Here is an 18,233-nt window from a genome sequence, read left to right on the forward strand (position 1 = left end):
GCATGAAGGCTCTAGCAGTGTGACCAGTTTCCTGAGGGTGTACGGGGTGTGACAAAATGCAGGGACAGAGACTGAGGACAGACGGAAAGATGTCCGTTTCACGAGCCAAGCTGCTATCATGACAGAGAAGGTCCAGGAGAGAGAGTTCAGAGAAAAACGGACCCCTTCAAACAAAGTCCCCAGGAGCCCAGCAGACAAGTCTCACATCACAAATGTACAGAAACTGGCCCCAGAGGACCTCAGAGAGCTCATATCTGTTCTCAGGAAAAGGCACAGCCAAGAGGGTGACAGTCAGGCATCTCTGGGGCAGAAGAGTGATAACAGGGCAGGTGAAGGCAGGCACACAAGCTCTGGGTTACTCAGGAGAGTGGGGACTTGCTTTAAGAACACAGAAAACTGCTGTAAATGACAAGGAGACTCAGACACAGAGTGTCCTCTGAACTTGACACCTGACCTCCTGCTCCCACCCTCCCACCCCACAGGTCAGCCCAAGTCAGCACCCTCGGTCACCCTGTTCCCGCCCTCCACTGACGAGCTCGGCAACAACAAGGCCACACTGGTGTGTCTGGTCAGTGACTTCTACCCAGGAGCCGTGACAGTGGCCTGGAAGGAAAATGGCAGCCCCGTCTCCCAGGGCGTGGAGACCACCAAGCCCTCCAAGCAGAGCAACAACAAGTATGCGGCCAGCAGCTACCTGAGCGTGTCAGCCAGCAAGTGGAAATCTGCCAGCCAGTACAGCTGCCAGGTGACCCACGAAGGCAGCACTGTGGAGAAGACAGTGGTCCCCTCGGAGTGTTCCTAGGACACTGAGACCCCACATTCTGGGACTCTACTCAGCCAGATCACCCATTCCCCACCTCTCCACTGTACCCCTGGGACTCCCACTCCTGTTGCTCAGGCTGGGCTTGTCTCACTGCCTCCCTATTTCTCCATTTTCTCAATAAAACCCTGGTCATTTATCATTGTGTGACTCTATGTGTGTTCAGCATCTGATGACATCTCCGGGGTACAGGGTTATTCACCCAGACTCAGGGATTGCTCCACCATGAAATTCTGCTTTTCTGTCTCCCACTCACCTATTCCCTAGGGTCCAGCTGTGACTTCTGTACTGGGGGGAGCCATGACCCAGAAAATGAACATGACCTGAGGTGCTAGCCCCAAGCACCCTTGTCAGCTGGGAAGGGAGAAGGGTTGAATGACAGGCTTCTGGCCAGATTCTAGGGGAGGGGAAAAAGAGAAGGGTCCAGGAGGGTCAATGGCAGGAATTTGGGAGAAGAAGGCCCTTCAGCCTTCAAGCCTTCTTCTTACAGGAACACCTGTTTAACTTCCATGTTTCCTCAAGAAACCCACTGGGTTGAACCACTAAAATGTGAGGGTTTTCTCATTGGCCTGCCACCACAGAGCCACAGAAATCTGGAGCAATGTGTCCCCTGAGGACCTGTCTCCAACTCCCTCACTGGACCATAGCTCAGTGACACAGTGACCGCTCCTGCAGCAAACACACAGCTGGTTCCCAGAGGGAGCAGGTGACCGCCACCAGGAGGGGAAGACACGAGATGAGGAAGGGAACCATTCTGGGCACAGAAGGAGCACCATGCCCTGTGGCAAAGACAGTGTGTCCCCTGGTATCATGAGCAGAGGGAGGGCCAGTCAGAAAACCTGAGAGCAGGGGGCCTTTGCATTCTTGGACACAGCAGGGGCCATCCCTTCAGTGACAGGGCACAGCCCTTGAGCTCAGGGTCCCACACTCACTTTGTCTCAACCCCTGGGGACCTTCAGCTGCTCTTCCTTCACCCCAGACGGTGTGTTCTCTAGTGAAAGAGAGACAGTGGAGATTCTCCTTTTATTTCCCACTTCACAAAATGAGGATAAGGTTCCCTTCAGCCCTACTAAGGAGACAATTAACTTACAAAAACAATGGCAAACCACAGATGTGTCTATTTCTGCTGTCCCAACACGAGGCAATTTTCCTCTAGTGTCCATGGCAATGTGGTCGCAATGACGGAACTTCTCTGCTAGAGAGACCCTGCAGGGGGCTCCTGGGGACCCTGACAGGACCTGGCAACATCCATGATTCCTGCATATGCATGACAACATGGTCATTGCTCCCTGTGCTTTACCGAACCCAGGGCTGGAATCCACACTGCTAGGGTGCCCTGCACATAAATGTAGCATTCAGGACCACTACAGCCTCATCCCATAGAACCTGATTATGGAGAAAGGAGTGACTCCCAAGTTCCTGGGGAGGAAAGGTTGGCATTGCTTGCAGTACAAACTGAGCATTCCCCTGGGGCAATCCCAAACTCGCATGTCCCCTGGCAAGATGAGGCAGAGAGCTCAGGATGCGGCTGGGGTCTGTACATGCATTCACTTGGCTACTGCTCTCCAGGGTCATGCTCCTTCCTGGTGGGGGTGTAAGACACTCCAAAGCCCTGGAAGAAGAGACCTTCTGCTCATTCACATGGAACTTGACTCCTTACTGACAAAAATGCCTCTAAGAAATCCGTCTCCAGTCCCCATGAGGGTCGGGGAGACAAGAGATCCCAGAGAACAGCTACATTCCAGAACCTGGCATTCCAGGCAGTCTACTCTTCAGCACATAGAGTGATCAGTCTTGTTATTTGTTGCAGCTTGTAGTTGGGGTGGGGGCTTCTGGGCCCCAAGCAGAGCAGGCAGCAGCCTGGGGCACAGGCCCAGCCTTCCTCCATCACAGCTGCAGGTGGGGGGCTCAGGGGTGGGGCAGAGCCTCCCACAGAGGTTTTTGTATGAGCCTGTGTCACAGTGTTGGGTGTTCGGCGCAGGGACGCATCTGACCGTCCTAGGTGAGTCTCTCCTTCCCCCTCCTTCCCCACTCTCCCACACTTTTGTGCCACTTTCTGCTGTTTCTGCTCCTTTCCTTGGTTTAGTTCCCGCCTATAGCCAAGGTTTCATTCAGGATCTCAAATCTTGGGACCCTGAGCTCCTCCTGTCCCCCTTCTTACTCTACTGCTTGTCTCCTTGCTATCAAACCTTCAGCTCTGACCCCTGAGACAGAGGAATGGACACATTGACTCATAGACTCCTCTCTGTGCCTCGCAAGGTCAGGATACATTCCTGGTGCCTGTATCCTGAGTTCCCTTGTGGGCCCTGGTGTAACAGATTTTTTGGAGAGGTTTCCAGGGGTTCTCTTTCTAGGGGAGGCCAGGACAAGTAGTCCTCAAGGGGTGACCACATAGACTCTTAGAAGGACCCTTCTACCCTCAAGGACAAGGATAGAGTTCCACAGGTCAAAAGCTAAGGGAGCATCCTCAGGGATGAGACTTCTGATCACATCCTAAGAAACTGTGCAGGAATGGATGGGGCCGGCACACAGCTGCCGTGCAGGGTCCTTGACCAGACTGGGATGGGAGAGCCCTGCAGGAGAGAGAACACAGAGGGGAGTGGAAGGTGCTAGAGGAAGGGTCATGCAATGACAGGGGATGAGGACAAGGTGGGCCTCAGTCTCTACAGGACAAACTTCACCCAAGGAAGGGCACGCTCTATACCATGAGACTCTGGCTGCATGAACGGTGGGCTAAGTGTGCAGGGGCTGTGACAAACGTACAAGGACAGAGACCTGAAGACAGACAGAAAGACTTCTTCTCTTTGACTGCCTAAGACCTGCCATGTCAGAGAAGGTCCAGGAGAGAGAGATTTCAGAGGAAAAAGTGACCCTCTGAACAATGACCCTAAGTCCAGACACAGAATGTTCAGGTCAGAAATGTACAGAGACTGTCCCCAGAGGGACTCAGACAGCCCATATTATCTTCTCTGGGGACAAACAGAAGAAGAAACCCTGTCCAAATATCAGGCAAAGACACAGCCAAGAACGTGACTGTCAGTTGTCTCAGGGACAGAAGAAGAACCAAAAGACAGATGATGGCAGGTGTCCAGTCTCCTGGTTTCTCAGGAAAACGGGGAGTTGCTTTAGAAACAGGACAAACTTTTGCCCCTGACAAGGTCCCTCGGACCCGCAGTGGCCTCTAGACATCTGACCTCTTGACCCTCTCCTGTCCCACAGGTCAGCCCAAGTCCGCACCCTCGGTCACCCTGTTCCCGCCCTCCACTGACGAGCTCAGCAACAACAAGGCCACACTGGTGTGTCTGGTCAGTGACTTCTACCCGGGAGCCGTGACAGTGGCCTGGAAGGAAAATGGCAGCCCCGTCTCCCAGGGCGTGGAGACCACCAAGCCCTCCAAGCAGAGCAACAACAAGTATGCGGCCAGCAGCTACCTGAGCGTGTCAGCCAGCAAGTGGAAATCTGCCAGCCAGTACAGCTGCCAGGTGACCCACGAAGGCAGCACCGTGGAGAAGACAGTGGTCCCCTCGGAGTGTTCCTAGGACCCTCACTTTGCAACTCCCTGGGTTGGAACCACCTGACCCTCCACGTGGAGGGATCTCTCTACCGAACCCCCATCCATCTTCTTCCTGAACAAAAGCATCTCTCAATAAAATATCTTCCTTGTCAATCAGATATCATGTTCTCTGCTCATCTTTGCTTGACTCATTTTCGTCCAGAGCTCCACCAAAAGCAAATTGGACACAACCCCTTGGCCCTGTGGAACATGTCCAGGAAAATAGCCTCCATGTTTCCTTAAGTGGCCATTTCACTCCTGACCTAAAGGGCTGTAGAAAACTCCAGAAAGGAGGAAAGGGCAGTATGAGCTAGTAGAGCCCCCCCTTCACAACTTCCCTACTACTGCTTTTCTCCTGTTGACCATGTCCAATCCCAAGGCTTGGTCCCCATGGACAGCACAGTCGTGCTTGAGTGCCTTTCGAGGGCATCCTCATTCTTCTCATGCACAAGCCTTGCATGGCCCGCCACCCCATCTGGAAGCTTCTCATCCTCACAGGCTAGGAACTCCCTTCTTGCTTATAGACCCCACCACCACTACTCCTGCTCTCCCAGTGAGGACGTGAGCTGTGCTTCAGTTACCAGTCCCTCACTGACGCTCTCACCACAGGACCCTCAGTCTTTGGGACCTGGTTGCTCACTCTCACACTCTCTGTGGTGACCCTCACCTCTCACAGGTGTCACCAGGGTCCCTGCTCTATGCGAGGCCCCTCGGAGACAGGACAGACCTGCCCTCTCCATCCCTTTCCAGGACAGCCCCCTCTCATCCCACCACAAGGTCTAATGTCCAGTGTTCTCAGTGACCTGCCTGCACCTCTGTCAAAAACAAGAGTCAAATTCTAAGAATGGGCCATTGGCTCTTCAGGAATCAGTTCACCTCCTTTGGGTAACATCAGTACAGTAACTCACACACGTGTAGGTGCACATACACATACACTTACACACATAATGTTCATTGAGATGCATGTCCATTTACAAAGATGCCCTTAGAGGGCATCGCTCTGAGAAGCCAGGGAGAAGTCCAGGGAGAAGGTGTTCAGTCGGGACCCCATGAACAGTCAGGTGCATGTGAACAAAGAAAGGCAGCTCACTGCAGTCCCGGCTCCAGAGACAATCAGCGACCAGACAAAGGGCAGGGACACTCTGGTCCAGGTTGAGAGTGAGACGGGAAACCTGAGGAAGTTTCTGGGATGGAGTCTGGCCTTCAGCAGAGGGTTGGCATGGGAAGGAAGGGAGAGCGTTCGGTGGCCCTGATGCTGTCAGAGAAGGACGCCAAGCCTGTGTGCTCCTTGAGTGAGCCCTGCAGATGACTTACAAGACAAGAATGAAGGCTGAGCCCCTGGGTGTCGGGTTTCCTCTCACAACATGCACATTCAGCCCAGGGCCGCAATGTCTTTGGAAGGCTGCTGGTGCACCCTGTGCTAGTGACTTTGGTGAACTTGGACATCTGTCACTCGGGGGTGTGAGGAGGCTCAGAAACTCACACTCTGAGTGCTCACAGAAAACACTGTGCTGGCAGAGGTGACCCCCTACCTGACCTGGAGGGTCCTGAAGGGGCCTTTCCACCTCTAATTCAGCCCATGGATTCACACAGATTGAAGCTGCCCACACTGCTCAGGAGGGGCTCAGTGACTGTCCCAAAGAGGCTGGCTCAGCTGAGGGCAGGGACACCACAAAGTGGGTCTCCACAGACTGGTCTGGGTGCTGGGGGTGAATGTGAGACTCCCACACACGCACTTCCCATTCCCACCCCTGACCCAACTTGACCTCATGTGCTGGGGATGTGATGGCATCCGGGACCTCCCCACAATTCCAGGCTCGCCACAGGGCTCCCAGCTCCATCACCGCTGTGTATAACCAGTCCCGCATGCCAATTCCACAGTGACAGTGTGCCAGGGGCTGGACCAGAACACGGCTCCTTCCCAAAGATGGAAACAGGTGGAAATCCTGACTCAGCACTAGCACATTCTCTGCCATGCCACGTCATGATAGCCTAGAACTCATGGAGTCCCACTGCTCCTGAGAATGGAAATTCCATCCTCAGGGCCACCCATCTCACGGCCCCCCTGCCCCATCTGCCCGATCAGCATGCGTGACAAGGAGGCTGGACTTTGGGCCTCCCGTGCAGCTGCAGCTGGGCCTGGGCAGGGGCTGGAGGGGGTGACAGGAGGTTTATGTTCGAGGCTGTGTCACTGTGTTATGTGTTCGGCGGAGGGACCCATCTGACCGTCCTGGGTGAGTCTCCCCTTCTCCATCTGCTTGGGGTCCAGAGTGAAACTGGGGTTGCTTTTTCTCCTCTTTTCATCTATGGGGTTGAGATGGGGCTGGAATCACTCTGGCATTCTGGAACTTCCACCTTTGGCTACCTGTCTTAGCCCCCTAATTCTTAACTTCTGAGGCACCTGGTGGGGACAAGATGTTTTCTGCCACTTTTCACTGTGGCCCCGAGATCTGTCTCAAGGGGACATTGCCTCCTAACGTCCAGGAGGCTGGTCCCTCAGATCTCGAAGCCCGAGGTCTTAGGAGAATTAAGGGGCTGAAGGGCCATGAGAGAAGGAGCCTCTCCATGGTCATCCAGGGTTGTGGGATGTGGGCACAAGGCAGGGGTCCATTGAATGGTACCTGTATATCACCCTCGAGTTCTGTCTGTCCTATGTAAGTGGCAGTTAGTGAGGGGCTATAAGAGAAGCTCCTCGCTGAGACCTAGAGAGGAGGAGGAGGAATAGACACAGGGCAGACAGAGTGGAAGGGAGATCTCCCATGAGACAGCCTCGGGGTGCTGGAACTTTATTCCTCCCCCAGATAGGCCGAACCCACAGACAGAACAAGTGGCAGGACCCCCTGACAGAATGGGGGGTGGGAGCTCCAGACAGAATAGGTGCAAGACCATCAGACAGGCCCCAGTGACTGACTGCCCAGCCCCTATTTCCACTGGGAGAGAAAGCCTAGAACAAGTGCCCAGAACACACGCTGGGAACACCTCCTGGGAGAGGTGACAAGGGCAGAGCTGGCCTAGCAGACAGATGTTCTAAGACAGTCAGGTTCCCCCAGTAAAGCTTACAGGACAGGAAGTCCCGCTCAGAACAGTCCCAGACTCAGGCTAAGAACTCAACAGCCATGTTCCATGGAAACCCAGGGAACCGCCTAAAAGTGAGGCCCCAGTGGTAACACCCCTCACTCCCCACTTCTGTGGCCCTGAAGGGTTCTCCGTGGGCAGTGGAGCAGGGGTTGCAGCTATGGGGTCCGGGGACTGTGAGCAAGATATGCCATCCCTCAAATGGAGGAGACTCTGAACCCAGGACAGACACAGGCCCCCTTCTGAAGACACTGGGCACAGGAATCCGCTAGGAGCTGGCTATGACAGGGGTAGATGACCCCGTTCTCTAAGGAAAGATGAGCTCTCCAGGTAAAGGAGACCGGACCAGGGGAGCAGAGGGTGGGATGGTGGGAAATAAGGACAGTGGACCTGAGGACCAATGATGGGCAAAAGGGTACCAGCACTGCCAAGAGTCAGGTACTGAGATTTTCCCCACAGGAATTCTCACCTCCCATCACTGACCAGATGAAGGGGACTCAAGATGAAACTGTGGTCCATCCCCTGAAAATGGGTGTGTGCTACTCAAATCTAGACTGCGGTCAGGAACTCCTAGGATGGATCCTGAGCCTCTGACCTCCTGCCCTCCCCAACCCCACAGGTCAGCCCAAGTCCGCACCCTCGGTCACCCTGTTCCCGCCCTCCACTGACGAGCTCGGCAACAACAAGGCCACACTGGTGTGTCTGGTCAGTGACTTCTACCCGGGAGCCGTGACAGTGGCCTGGAAGGAAAATGGCAGCCCCGTCTCCCAGGGCGTGGAGACCACCAAGCCCTCCAAGCAGAGCAACAACAAGTATGCGGCCAGCAGCTACCTGAGCGTGTCAGCCAGCAAGTGGAAATCTGCCAGCCAGTACAGCTGCCAGGTGACCCACGAAGGCAGCACTGTGGAGAAGACAGTGGTCCCCTCGGAGTGTTCCTAGGACACTGAGACCCCACATTCTGGGACTCTACTCAGCCAGATCACCCATTCCCCACCTCTCCACTGTACCCCTGGGACTCCCACTCCTGTTGCTCAGGCTGGGCTTGTCTCACTGCCTCCCTATTTCTCCATTTTCTCAATAAAACCCTGGTCATTTATCATTGTGTGACTCTATGTGTGTTCAGCATCTGATGACATCTCCGGGGTACAGGGTTACTCACCCAGACTCAGGGATTGCTCCACCATGAAATTCTGCTTTTCTGTCTCCCACTCACCTATTCCCTAGGGTCCAGCTGTGACTTCTGTACTGGGGGGAGCCATGACCCAGAAAATGAACATGACCTGAGGTGCTAGCCCCAAGCACCCTTGTCAGCTGGGAAGGGAGAAGGGTTGAATGACAGGCTTCTGGCCAGATTCTAGGGGAGGGGAAAAAGAGAAGGGTCCAGGAGGGTCAATGGCAGGAATTTGGGAGAAGAAGGCCCTTCAGCCTTCAAGCCTTCTTCTTACAGGAACACCTGTTTAACTTCCATGTTTCCTCAAGAAACCCACTGGGTTGAACCACTAAAATGTGAGGGTTTTCTCATTGGCCTGCCACCACAGAGCCACAGAAATCTGGAGCAATGTGTCCCCTGAGGACCTGTCTCCAACTCCCTCACTGGACCATAGCTCAGTGACACAGTGACCGCTCCTGCAGCAAACACACAGCTGGTTCCCAGAGGGAGCAGGTGACCGCCACCAGGAGGGGAAGACACGAGATGAGGAAGGGAACCATTCTGGGCACAGAAGGAGCACCATGCCCTGTGGCAAAGACAGTGTGTCCCTGGTATCATGAGCAGAGGGAGGGCCAGTCAGAAAACCTGAGAGCAGGGGGCCTTTGCATTCTTGGACACAGCAGGGGCCATCCCTTCAGTGACAGGGCACAGCCCTTGAGCTCAGGGTCCCACACTCACTTTGTCTCAACCCCTGGGGACCTTCAGCTGCTCTTCCTTCACCCCAGACGGTGTGTTCTCTAGTGAAAGAGAGACAGTGGAGATTCTCCTTTTATTTCCCACTTCACAAAATGAGGATAAGGTTCCCTTCAGCCCTACTAAGGAGACAATTAACTTACAAAAACAATGGCAAACCACAGATGTGTCTATTTCTGCTGTCCCAACACGAGGCAATTTTCCTCTAGTGTCCATGGCAATGTGGTCGCAATGACGGAACTTCTCTGCTAGAGAGACCCTGCAGGGGGCTCCTGGGGACCCTGACAGGACCTGGCAACATCCATGATTCCTGCATATGCATGACAACATGGTCATTGCTCCCTGTGCTTTACCGAACCCAGGGCTGGAATCCACCCTGCTAGGGTGCCCTGCACATGAATGTAGCATTCAGGACCACTACAGCCTCATCCCATAGAACCTGATTATGGAGAAAGGAGTGACTCCCAAGTTCCTGGGGAGGAAAGGTTGGCATTGCTTGCAGTACAAACTGAGCATTCCCTTGGGGCAATCCCAAACTCGCATGTCCCCTGGCAAGATGAGGCAGAGAGCTCAGGATGCGGCTGGGGTCTGTACATGCATTCACTTGGCTACTGCTCTCCAGGGTCATGCTCCTTCCTGGTGGGGGTGTAAGACACTCCAAAGCCCTGGAAGAAGAGACCTTCTGCTCATTCACATGGAACTTGACTCCTTACTGACAAAAATGCCTCTAAGAAATCCGTCTCCAGTCCCCATGAGGGTCGGGGAGACAAGAGATCCCAGAGAACAGCTACATTCCAGAACCTGGCATTCCAGGCAGTCTACTCTTCAGCACATAGAGTGATCAGTCTTGTTATTTGTTGCAGCTTGTAGTTGGGGTGGGGGCTTCTGGGCCCCAAGCAGAGCAGGCAGCAGCCTGGGGCACAGGCCCAGCCTTCCTCCATCACAGCTGCAGGTGGGGGGCTCAGGGGTGGGGCAGAGCCTCCCACAGAGGTTTTTGTATGAGCCTGTGTCACAGTGTTGGGTGTTCGGCGCAGGGACGCATCTGACCGTCCTAGGTGAGTCTCTCCTTCCCCCTCCTTCCCCACTCTCCCACACTTTTGTGCCACTTTCTGCTGTTTCTGCTCCTTTCCTTGGTTTAGTTCCCGCCTATAGCCAAGGTTTCATTCAGGATCTCAAATCTTGGGACCCTGAGCTCCTCCTGTCCCCCTTCTTACTCTACTGCTTGTCTCCTTGCTATCAAACCTTCAGCTCTGACCCCTGAGACAGAGGAATGGACACATTGACTCATAGACTCCTCTCTGTGCCTCGCAAGGTCAGGATACATTCCTGGTGCCTGTATCCTGAGTTCCCTTGTGGGCCCTGGTGTAACAGATTTTTTGGAGAGGTTTCCAGGGGTTCTCTTTCTAGGGGAGGCCAGGACAAGTAGTCCTCAAGGGGTGACCACATAGACTCTTAGAAGGACCCTTCTACCCTCAAGGACAAGGATAGAGTTCCACAGGTCAAAAGCTAAGGGAGCATCCTCAGGGATGAGACTTCTGATCACATCCTAAGAAACTGTGCAGGAATGGATGGGGCCGGCACACAGCTGCCGTGCAGGGTCCTTGACCAGACTGGGATGGGAGAGCCCTGTAGGAGAGAGAACACAGAGGGGAGTGGAAGGTGCTGGAGGAAGGGTCATGCAATGACAGGGGATGAGGACAAGGTGCGCCTCAGTCTCTACAGGACAAACTTCACCCAAGGAAGGGCACGCTCTATACCATGAGACTCTGGCTACATGAACGGTGGGCTAAGTGTGCAGGGGCTGTGACAAACGTACAAGGACAGAGACCTGAAGACAGACAGAAAGACTTCTTCTCTTTGACTGCCTAAGACCTGCCATGTCAGAGAAGGTCCAGGAGAGAGAGATTTCAGAGGAAAAAGTGACCCTCTGAACAATGACCCTAAGTCCAGACACAGAAGGTTCAGGTCAGAAATGTACAGAGACTGTCCCCAGAGGGACTCAGACAGCCCATATTATCTTCCCTGGGGACAAACAGAAGAAGAAACCCTGTCCAAATATCAGGCAAAGACACAGCCAAGAACGTGACTGTCAGTTGTCTCAGGGACAGAAGAAGAACCAAAAGACAGATGATGGCAGGTGTCCAGTCTCCTGGTTTCTCAGGAAAACGGGGAGTTGCTTTAGAAATAGGACAAACTTTTGCCCCTGACAAGGTCCCTCGGACCCGCAGTGGCCTCTAGACATCTGACCTCTTGACCCTCTCCTGTCCCACAGGTCAGCCCAAGTCCGCACCCTCGGTCACCCTGTTCCCGCCCTCCACTGACGAGCTCAGCAACAACAAGGCCACACTGGTGTGTCTGGTCAGTGACTTCTACCCGGGAGCTGTGACAGTGGCCTGGAAGGAAAATGGCAGCCCCGTCTCCCAGGGCGTGGAGACCACCAAGCCCTCCAAGCAGAGCAACAACAAGTATGCGGCCAGCAGCTACCTGAGCGTGTCAGCCAGCAAGTGGAAATCTGCCAGCCAGTACAGCTGCCAGGTGACCCACGAAGGCAGCACCGTGGAGAAGACAGTGGTCCCCTCGGAGTGTTCCTAGGACCCTCACTTTGCAACTCCCTGGGTTGGAACCACCTGACCCTGGAGGAATCTCTCTACCGAACCCCCATCCATCTTCTTCCTGAACAAAAGCATCTCTCAATAAAATATCTTCCTTGTCAATCAGATATCATGTTCTCTGCTCATCTTTGCTTGACTCATTTTCGTCCAGAGCTCCACCAAAAGCAAATTGGACACAACCCCTTGGCCCTGTGGAACATGTCCAGGAAAATAGCCTCCATGTTTCCTTAAGTGGCCATTTCACTCCTGACCTAAAGGGCTGTAGAAAACTCCAGAAAGGAGGAAAGGGCAGTATGAGCTAGTAGAGCCCCCCCTTCACAACTTCCCTACTACTGCTTTTCTCCTGTTGACCATGTCCAATCCCAAGGCTTGGTCCCCATGGACAGCACAGTCGTGCTTGAGTGCCTTTCGAGGGCATCCTCATTCTTCTCATGCACAAGCCTTGCATGGCCCGCCACCCCATCTGGAAGCTTCTCATCCTCACAGGCTAGGAACTCCCTTCTTGCTTATAGACCCCACCACCACTACTCCTGCTCTCCCAGTGAGGACGTGAGCTGTGCTTCAGTTACCAGTCCCTCACTGACGCTCTCACCACAGGACCCTCAGTCTTTGGGACCTGGTTGCTCACTCTCACACTCTCTGTGGTGACCCTCACCTCTCACAGGTGTCACCAGGGTCCCTGCTCTATGCGAGGCCCCTCGGAGACAGGACAGACCTGCCCTCTCCATCCCTTTCCAGGACAGCCCCCTCTCATCCCACCACAAGGTCTAATGTCCAGTGTTCTCAGTGACCTGCCTGCACCTCTGTCAAAAACAAGAGTCAAATTCTAAGAATGGGCCATTGGCTCTTCAGGAATCAGTTCACCTCCTTTGGGTAACATCAGTACAGTAACTCACACACGTGTAGGTGCACATACACATACACTTACACACATAATGTTCATTGAGATGCATGTCCATTTACAAAGATGCCCTTAGAGGGCATCGCTCTGAGAAGCCAGGGAGAAGTCCAGGGAGAAGGTGTTCAGTCGGGACCCCATGAACAGTCAGGTGCATGTGAACAAAGAAAGGCAGCTCACTGCAGTCCCGGCTCCAGAGACAATCAGCGACCAGACAAAGGGCAGGGACACTCTGGTCCAGGTTGAGAGTGAGACGGGAAACCTGAGGAAGTTTCTGGGATGGAGTCTGGCCTTCAGCAGAGGGTTGGCATGGGAAGGAAGGGAGAGCGTTCGGTGGCCCTGATGCTGTCAGAGAAGGACGCCAAGCCTGTGTGCTCCTTGAGTGAGCCCTGCAGATGACTTACAAGACAAGAATGAAGGCTGAGCCCCTGGGTGTCGGGTTTCCTCTCACAACATGCACATTCAGCCCAGGGCCGCAATGTCTTTGGAAGGCTGCTGGTGCACCCTGTGCTAGTGACTTTGGTGAACTTGGACATCTGTCACTCGGGGGTGTGAGGAGGCTCAGAAACTCACACTCTGAGTGCTCACAGAAAACACTGTGCTGGCAGAGGTGACCCCCTACCTGACCTGGAGGGTCCTGAAGGGGCCTTTCCACCTCTAATTCAGCCCATGGATTCACACAGATTGAAGCTGCCCACACTGCTCAGGAGGGGCTCAGTGACTGTCCCAAAGAGGCTGGCTCAGCTGAGGGCAGGGACACCACAAAGTGGGTCTCCACAGACTGGTCTGGGTGCTGGGGGTGAATGTGAGACTCCCACACACGCACTTCCCATTCCCACCCCTGACCCAACTTGACCTCATGTGCTGGGGATGTGATGGCATCCGGGACCCTCCCCACAATTCCAGGCTCGCCACAGGGCTCCCAGCTCCATCACCGCTGTGTATAACCAGTCCCGCATGCCAATTCCACAGTGACAGTGTGCCAGGGGCTGGACCAGAACACGGCTCCTTCCCAAAGATGGAAACAGGTGGAAATCCTGACTCAGCACTAGCACATTCTCTGCCATGCCACGTCATGATAGCCTAGAACTCATGGAGTCCCACTGCTCCTGAGAATGGAAATTCCATCCTCAGGGCCACCCATCTCACGGCCCCCCTGCCCCCATCTGCCCGATCAGCATGCGTGACAAGGAGGCTGGACTTTGGGCCTCCCGTGCAGCTGCAGCTGGGCCTGGGCAGGGGCTGGAGGGGGTGACAGGAGGTTTATGTTCGAGGCTGTGTCACTGTGTTATGTGTTCGGCGGAGGGACCCATCTGACCGTCCTGGGTGAGTCTCCCCTTCTCCATCTGCTTGGGGTCCAGAGTGAAACTGGGGTTGCTTTTTCTCCTCTTTTCATCTATGGGGTTGAGATGGGGCTGGAATCACTCTGGCATTCTGGAACTTCCACCTTTGGCTACCTGTCTTAGCCCCCTAATTCTTAACTTCTGAGGCACCTGGTGGGGACAAGATGTTTTCTGCCACTTTTCACTGTGGCCCCGAGATCTGTCTCAAGGGGACATTGCCTCCTAACGTCCAGGAGGCTGGTCCCTCAGATCTCGAAGCCCGAGGTCTTAGGAGAATTAAGGGGCTGAAGGGCCATGAGAGAAGGAGCCTCTCCATGGTCATCCAGGGTTGTGGGATGTGGGCACAAGGCAGGGGTCCATTGAATGGTACCTGTATATCACCCTCGAGTTCTGTCTGTCCTATGTAAGTGGCAGTTAGTGAGGGGCTATAAGAGAAGCTCCTCGCTGAGACCTAGAGAGGAGGAGGAGGAATAGACACAGGGCAGACAGAGTGGAAGGGAGATCTCCCATGAGACAGCCTCGGGGTGCTGGAACTTTATTCCTCCCCCAGATAGGCCGAACCCACAGACAGAACAAGTGGCAGGACCCCCTGACAGAATGGGTGGTGGGAGCTCCAGACAGAATAGGTGCAAGACCATCAGACAGGCCCCAGTGACTGACTGCCCAGCCCCTATTTCCACTGGGAGAGAAAGCCTAGAACAAGTGCCCAGAACACACGCTGGGAACACCTCCTGGGAGAGGTGACAAGGGCAGAGCTGGCCTAGCAGACAGATGTTCTAAGACAGTCAGGTTCCCCCAGTAAAGCTTACAGGACAGGAAGTCCCGCTCAGAACAGTCCCAGACTCAGGCTAAGAACTCAACAGCCATGTTCCATGGAAACCCAGGGAACCGCCTAAAAGTGAGGCCCCAGTGGTAACACCCCTCACTCCCCACTTCTGTGGCCCTGAAGGGTTCTCCGTGGGCAGTGGAGCAGGGGTTGCAGCTATGGGGTCCGGGGACTGTGAGCAAGATATGCCATCCCTCAAATGGAGGAGACTCTGAACCCAGGACAGACACAGGCCCCCTTCTGAAGACACTGGGCACAGGAATCCGCTAGGAGCTGGCTATGACAGGGGTAGATGACCCCGTTCTCTAAGGAAAGATGAGCTCTCCAGGTAAAGGAGACCGGACCAGGGGAGCAGAGGGTGGGATGGTGGGAAATAAGGACAGTGGACCTGAGGACCAATGATGGGCAAAAGGGTACCAGCACTGCCAAGAGTCAGGTACTGAGATTTTCCCCACAGGAATTCTCACCTCCCATCACTGACCAGATGAAGGGGACTCAAGATGAAACTGTGGTCCATCCCCTGAAAATGGGTGTGTGCTACTCAAATCTAGACTGCGGTCAGGAACTCCTAGGATGGATCCTGAGCCTCTGACCTCCTGCCCTCCCCCAACCCCACAGGTCAGCCCAAGTCCGCACCCTCGGTCACCCTGTTCCCGCCCTCCACTGACGAGCTCGGCAACAACAAGGCCACACTGGTGTGTCTGGTCAGTGACTTCTACCCGGGAGCCGTGACAGTGGCCTGGAAGGAAAATGGCAGCCCCGTCTCCCAGGGCGTGGAGACCACCAAGCCCTCCAAGCAGAGCAACAACAAGTATGCGGCCAGCAGCTACCTGAGCATGTCAGCCAGCAAGTGGAAATCTGCCAGCCAGTACAGCTGCCAGGTGACCCACGAAGGCAGCACTGTGGAGAAGACAGTGGTCCCCTCGGAGTGTTCCTAACACTGAGCCCCCATTTTCTGGGACTCTGCTCAGCCACATCATCCAATCCCTAGCTCTCCACTGTATCCCTGGGACTCCTGCCCCTGTCTCCTCAGACTGGGCTGGTCTCAAAAACTCCCCTTTTCTCCATTTTCTCAATAAAACCCTGGACATTTATCACTGTGTGCCTCTGTGTGTGTGTAGCCTCTGATGACATCTCGGGATGAAGGGTTACTCCTCCAGACTCAGGGGTCGCATCAGCATGAATTTTCTTTCCCTGGCCTCCCACCCACCTATTCCCCAGGAACCAGCTCTGATCCCAGTACTGAAGCAAGTATGACCCAGAAGATGAACTTGTCCTGCAGGCCTGACCATAGGGAACTGGTCCTTGCCACCTGGGAAGAGACAAGGGCTGAGTAAGAGGCTTCTGACCACTGTTTAGGGTCAGTGAGAAATGAGGAGGCTCCAGGGAGGTCAATGGTAGGAATTTGGGACGAGAAGACCCTTGACCCAAGCCTTGTTCTACAGGAACAGCTGTTTAACTTCCCTGTTTCCACAACAAACCCACTGGGCTGAACCATTACACGGAGAAGTTGTGTCATTGGTATGTCACCACACAGCCACAGTAATCTGGAACAATGTGTCCCTTAAGGATGTGTCTCAAACTTCCTCACTGGACCATAGATCAGATAGACACTAAACATTTTGACAGCAAACACACAGCTGGTTCCCAAGGGTGCAGGTGGCCTCTGCCATCATGAGGGCAGCACACGAGATGAAGAAGGACACCTTCCTGAACAAAGAGGGAGCACCAGGTCTTATCCCAGGGAGAGCGTGTTATCTGAAAGTCAAGAGTTGTGGGAGGGTGGTTCAGAAGTCCTCAGGGCAGGGGGCCTGTGCACTCTGGGATACAGCAGGGTCAGCTGTTCCTCTCCACCACCACCCCCAACCCCGCTGCTGCCCTGGGGACACAGCACTTCTGTGGATCTCAGGACCCCACACCCACTTTGTCTCATCACCAGGGGCCCTTCAGCGGCTCTTCCTTCACAACAGAGTGTGTGTTCTCTAGTGAAAAACAGAAAGTGAAGATTCTTCTTTTATTTCCCTCTTCACAAAATGAGAATGAGGTTCCCTTCAGCCCTACCAAGGGGACAATTCACATATAAAATGACAAATGACACATTCTGTGTGTATCGGTTGTGCGAGTACACTACAGTTTTCCTCTAGCGTCCATGCCAGTGTGGTCTCAATGACGGAAATTCTCTGCTAGAGCCCCTGCAGGTGGTAGCTTGAGACCCTGACAAACCCTGGGAACATGCATAGCTCCTGTGTAGACACAACAATATGATGGTTTCTCCCTGAGCTTTTCCAAACCCAGGGCTGGAATCCACCCTGATCAGAGTGCCCTGAACATGAACATAGGACTCAGGACAACCAGACCCTCATTCATTAAAACCCGAGCGTGGAGGGAAAGGAGAATCTCCAGAGTTACTCATGGAGGATGGGCTGGCACTGCTTGCAATACAAGTTGAAGAATCCCTCGGGGCAGTCCCAAACTCGCATGTCGCCAGGGACGATGAGGCTTAGACCTCATGGTGGGGCTGAGGTCCACAGGTACATTCCTACAGTTACTGTTCTCCAGGGTCATGCCCCAACCTCCTGAAGGAGTGGGACACTCCAGTCCCCTCAGACAAGAGAACATCTGCTCACTGCCATTAACTTGACGCTTATGACCCAAATGGCTCCAAGAAATCCGCCCCCAGTCCTGCTTGAGCTGATTTGGAAGTGGGATCCCAGAGGGCACCTACATTCTGGATTCTGGCTTTCCAGGCAGCCACAGCATGAGCACACAGAGACACTGGTCCTGTTGCATATTTTGGCATGTAGTAGGGGTGGGGGCTTCTGGGTCCATTACAGAGCGGAGAGCAGCCCAGGGTAGAGGCCCAGGCTGCCTCCATCACAGCTGCAGGTGGGGGGCTCAGGCGTGGGGCAGGGCCTCCCACAGAGGTTTTTGTATGAGCCTGTGTCACAGTGTGGTGTGTTCGGCGGAGGGACCCATCTGACCGTCCTGGGTGAGTCTCTCCTTCCCCCTCCTTCCCTGCTTCTCCCAGCAGCTGGGAAACTTTCTGCTGTTTTCAGTCTTTTCTGAGTCCTGTCACATCCTGTGGCCAAGCTTTCACCCAGCATCCCATCCATGGGCACCCTGAGCTGCTTCTGTCTTTCTTCTTAATGTCTTCCTTGCCTCCAGTGGTCACTATCCTTCAGCTCTGACCCCACAGACAGAGG

At 54.3% G+C, this 18,233-nt stretch overlaps 3 gene segments (V, D, J or C); all 3 read left to right on the top strand.

The window, feature by feature from the left end:
- Nucleotides 1-960, top strand: part of LOC114510192 — a 902,657-nt gene extending 901,697 nt beyond the window's left edge. Inside the window, 1 exon segment of the V gene segment in view lies at nucleotides 483-960. Coding sequence covers nucleotides 483-802 — 320 coding nt within the window.
- The window catches only part of LOC114509076, an 805,173-nt gene extending 796,628 nt beyond the window's left edge, over nucleotides 1-8,545 (top strand). Inside the window, 2 exon segments of the V gene segment in view lie at nucleotides 6,570-6,607; nucleotides 8,068-8,545. Coding sequence covers nucleotides 6,570-6,607; nucleotides 8,068-8,387 — 358 coding nt within the window.
- A 5,509-nt stretch (nucleotides 8,546-14,054) lies between these two features.
- Nucleotides 14,055-16,122, top strand: LOC114509779. The segment is given in 2 exon segments: nucleotides 14,055-14,187; nucleotides 15,649-16,122. Coding segments are annotated over 2 exon segments (381 nt in total).
- The last annotated feature ends 2,111 nt before the right edge of the window (nucleotides 16,123-18,233 follow it).

This window comes from Phyllostomus discolor, chromosome 13 (genome assembly GCF_004126475.2).
Source record: "Phyllostomus discolor isolate MPI-MPIP mPhyDis1 chromosome 13, mPhyDis1.pri.v3, whole genome shotgun sequence".
NCBI lineage: Eukaryota > Metazoa > Chordata > Mammalia > Chiroptera > Phyllostomidae > Phyllostomus > Phyllostomus discolor.